This window comes from Mytilus trossulus, chromosome 3 (assembly GCF_036588685.1).
Source record: "Mytilus trossulus isolate FHL-02 chromosome 3, PNRI_Mtr1.1.1.hap1, whole genome shotgun sequence".
Taxonomy (NCBI): Eukaryota; Metazoa; Mollusca; class Bivalvia; order Mytilida; family Mytilidae; genus Mytilus; species Mytilus trossulus.
The window spans coordinates 88173730-88176845 of record NC_086375.1 but is presented as its reverse complement, the minus strand read 5'-3'; the positions used below and the strand labels follow the sequence as shown (position 1 = coordinate 88176845).

The following is a 3116-nucleotide window of genomic DNA, read 5'->3' as shown; positions in this document are numbered from 1 at the left end:
CAGATAGTGAACTGATGATGACGGAAAATATACGGCGTTCACACACTTCCGATTAACCAAACGAGAATACTCATATCGTCCGAAGCAGTGACAAACTTTTTCGTTCTGTTTCAGCAGTAGGATTACTAGGATAAGCAACAGACCGTTCATCTTTCTGGTTATGCAATGCCTAGATAATTTGAGCTGGAAGCCGAGTGCTGACGAGTAGATGTTCGGCTGCCAACCTCAGGATATAGTGATACAGGGTCGAACATATGGTGAGGTTTGACTCCATCTTAAGACATCATTATTATCACTAGCAGAGAGCGACAGATATTTAGAGATGAGCGTTTCAATGAAAATGACAGCAGAAAAGCAGAATACTACCATCTGTAAGCAATAAAAGGAAATTCAGAGGTTTTCAAGAACATTTCTATTTTGACCAATAAAGAAATAAGTTTAAACGAACCCTATATCACACATATTAATCAACCAATTAGAGATTTAAGTGAACTTATATACAAAACCAAATGAAAATGAAATTAGAGTATTGTTTTCTCCTTATTATGCGTGCATTTTGTAACAGTTCAAGCAGTGAGGATCGATGAAAATGAACATTCAAAACAAAAATTGCTAAGGATTAATTTTAAAAAACAAAACGTGCATTTAAAAAATAAATCTCTCGTGTAAATCAATATATAAAAAAATTATAGATTATATATGTGGTTTGCTTGCCAATGAGTTTATAATAACAACAACTTTGGGCATGCAGCTAAACCAAACCCGCAATCAAAAAGTAACAACCGAGGCGTAAAGCTAAAATAAAGACATATACATTGTAGTACAATATCGAATCAAATTGTTTTGCGTTTATTACAGACATTCTGCACAATTATAGGAAGGTTCAGTATAAAATGAACCACTGCAAATCTGGATGTTCTATGTCAAACTGTGTGTAAGTATTGCCGAACTAGTATTGTCTGATTTCCTGTAACCCAAAGACGTTGCTAATTTTCATTGCGTAAAGATTTGGTATATTTGTGACGTGCAAGGATAGCTGGTCACCCTTTGCCAAATTCACGGGAAGTAAGATATTTTCTGGAATAAAAGATAGAAGTCCACTCCTATAATGGACATCATTGTGAAATAATACATCGTTTTTGTTTCCAGCATGTCGAACAATCTTCAAAGACACTATACCATTATCAGATGTCTGGTTGATTACTCTGAAACAATACTGCAGTGACACATATATAATATAACTTCCATCAGATTGTACTGTCAAAGATGTTTTGCTGTTGTGGCGGCTTTCTTCTCTCGTGTGCTTCGAAGTCATCAGTGTTACTTCTGCAATACAATTGTTTATTCAAATTATCATTTGTACAACTTAGTTACTAGTATCATGATACGTACATGATGTTTTTAAGACGTTTGTTTAATTGTTCGATTGGTGAGTACGTGTTGCGATGTTCAGTTAAAAAAAAAACAGATAATATTCTAATGGACTAAAGTATAAGGTCTTCGTGCTGCCCCTACTTTTTCTTTATCGATATGACTTTTGTTATCATGTATGTTGTGCTGAAGGACAAACACCACATCTAAGACCTTGCAAAAGGTCGAGAGCGATTGTTCTCACGATACGAATCTAACATGTTGAAGGTGAAGAACCACCGTTCGGAGTGATACTGGTATAGTCTATTAATTCATCATTTGAATAGCTCCATAAGCGGATGCCGGCCCCTGTCCCACTCAGTCCACGTCTGTCCTCTGCTACTAGCTTTGTTAAATAACATCAAAATAATTTTGAACAAAAGTGAAAAAATAAATAATTTTTTGAAAAGAATAAGCCAGCTTCATATTGATGTTTATATTTACCTGATGCGTTATTCTTCCACAAATAATATAATTCACCAAGTTTTTGTCGAAGAACAGGGCGGTTTTCATCTTTATAAAGTTGCTCTTCGCTTAAATTTCTTCGGCCGATGTACTCTGTAGTAAACTGAAAATAAAGAAAACGTCATGATATATTGTATATATTGTCTCTTAGCATCGACAAGGCAGAGCGGCACAAAAAAACTGTCGATGGTAATGTGACCCAGCTGAAATAAAACAAAAACACTGAGATAAAGATATAAAATCAAAATCGAAATACTCTATTATATACGGTAGATTTTCTGAATTATGTTGGATCTCATTTTGTAAATGTATCAACAGTCTAAATGAATAAGAATTCGCTAAACACAATACACAAATTTTGAATAGTTTGAACAAGTCAAATCCTTAGTTAAAATAATTTTGCATGTGAAGATTCCTTAGCTTGTTCACGTTAATTAAAAGACTTGATAGAGTAAAAACTGATGTTAAGAATGCTTGTATAAGTTATACATACCAGTGTTAGTAAATTCCTTACTGCTTGGTCCGATGTTTTGTGGCAGTATTGGATATTTTGAAAGCTCGGTCCATTTGTAGGATTTCGTTCACACGGAACAAGTATGAAATCTTCCGACGGCTTTTTTATTCTCTGCCTGTTAACGTCTGATTTTGATTTAAGCAAAGCTACCCCTGCTGTAGACACGGCTATCAATAATACTATATTCAAAATAATCGACAAAATGCAAACATAACAACATTTTGAGATTTTCCTTTTAGGCTCGATGTTTTCACATTGAAAATTGTTAAGAAACGCGCTGTTGTTTTCACTATTTCCCTCTGTAGTATATGACGGATGCTTGGAATACTTTTCAGATTTACCGGTCGACATGGAAAGGAGTATATATGGCATCCTGCATTGTCTTTACTTTGATTTTAAACTGAAATCGAAAGTACATTAAAACCGAAAGAACATTTCAAACTGGTAAGATTATATTTATAAATAACTATTGATCGACTTTTAGAAAATCATTGGTGAATCATAGCTATAGATGCATACAAATAGTAGTGCTAGTAGCCTACATTCTTCTTTTAGAAAAAAATATTTTCTTTGAAACAAATGAGAACAAGTCTGGATCATTTCCTGTGTTTAGATGTGAATTACGAGCTAGGTCATCCGTGACTTTTATTTAAAAATATCTCTTTTTTCTTTTCTTTTTTTTAAATTTAATGGAATTTTAACGTAAACTTAATATTTGTTACAAACG

General features: G+C 33.7%; 1 protein-coding gene across 1 annotated transcript; it reads right to left on the bottom strand.

The window, feature by feature from the left end:
* Positions 1-393: 393 nt before the first annotated feature.
* LOC134712750 (uncharacterized) lies at positions 394-2840 on the bottom strand. The gene is made up of 3 exons (XM_063574597.1): positions 2369-2840; positions 1855-1978; positions 394-1326 (listed from the first exon to the last, which is right to left on the bottom strand). Exons 1-3 carry the CDS (start codon positions 2759-2761, stop codon positions 950-952), a joined length of 894 nt encoding a protein of 297 aa, XP_063430667.1. The 5' UTR covers positions 2762-2840; the 3' UTR covers positions 394-949.
* Between the last annotated feature and the right edge of the window lie 276 nt (positions 2841-3116).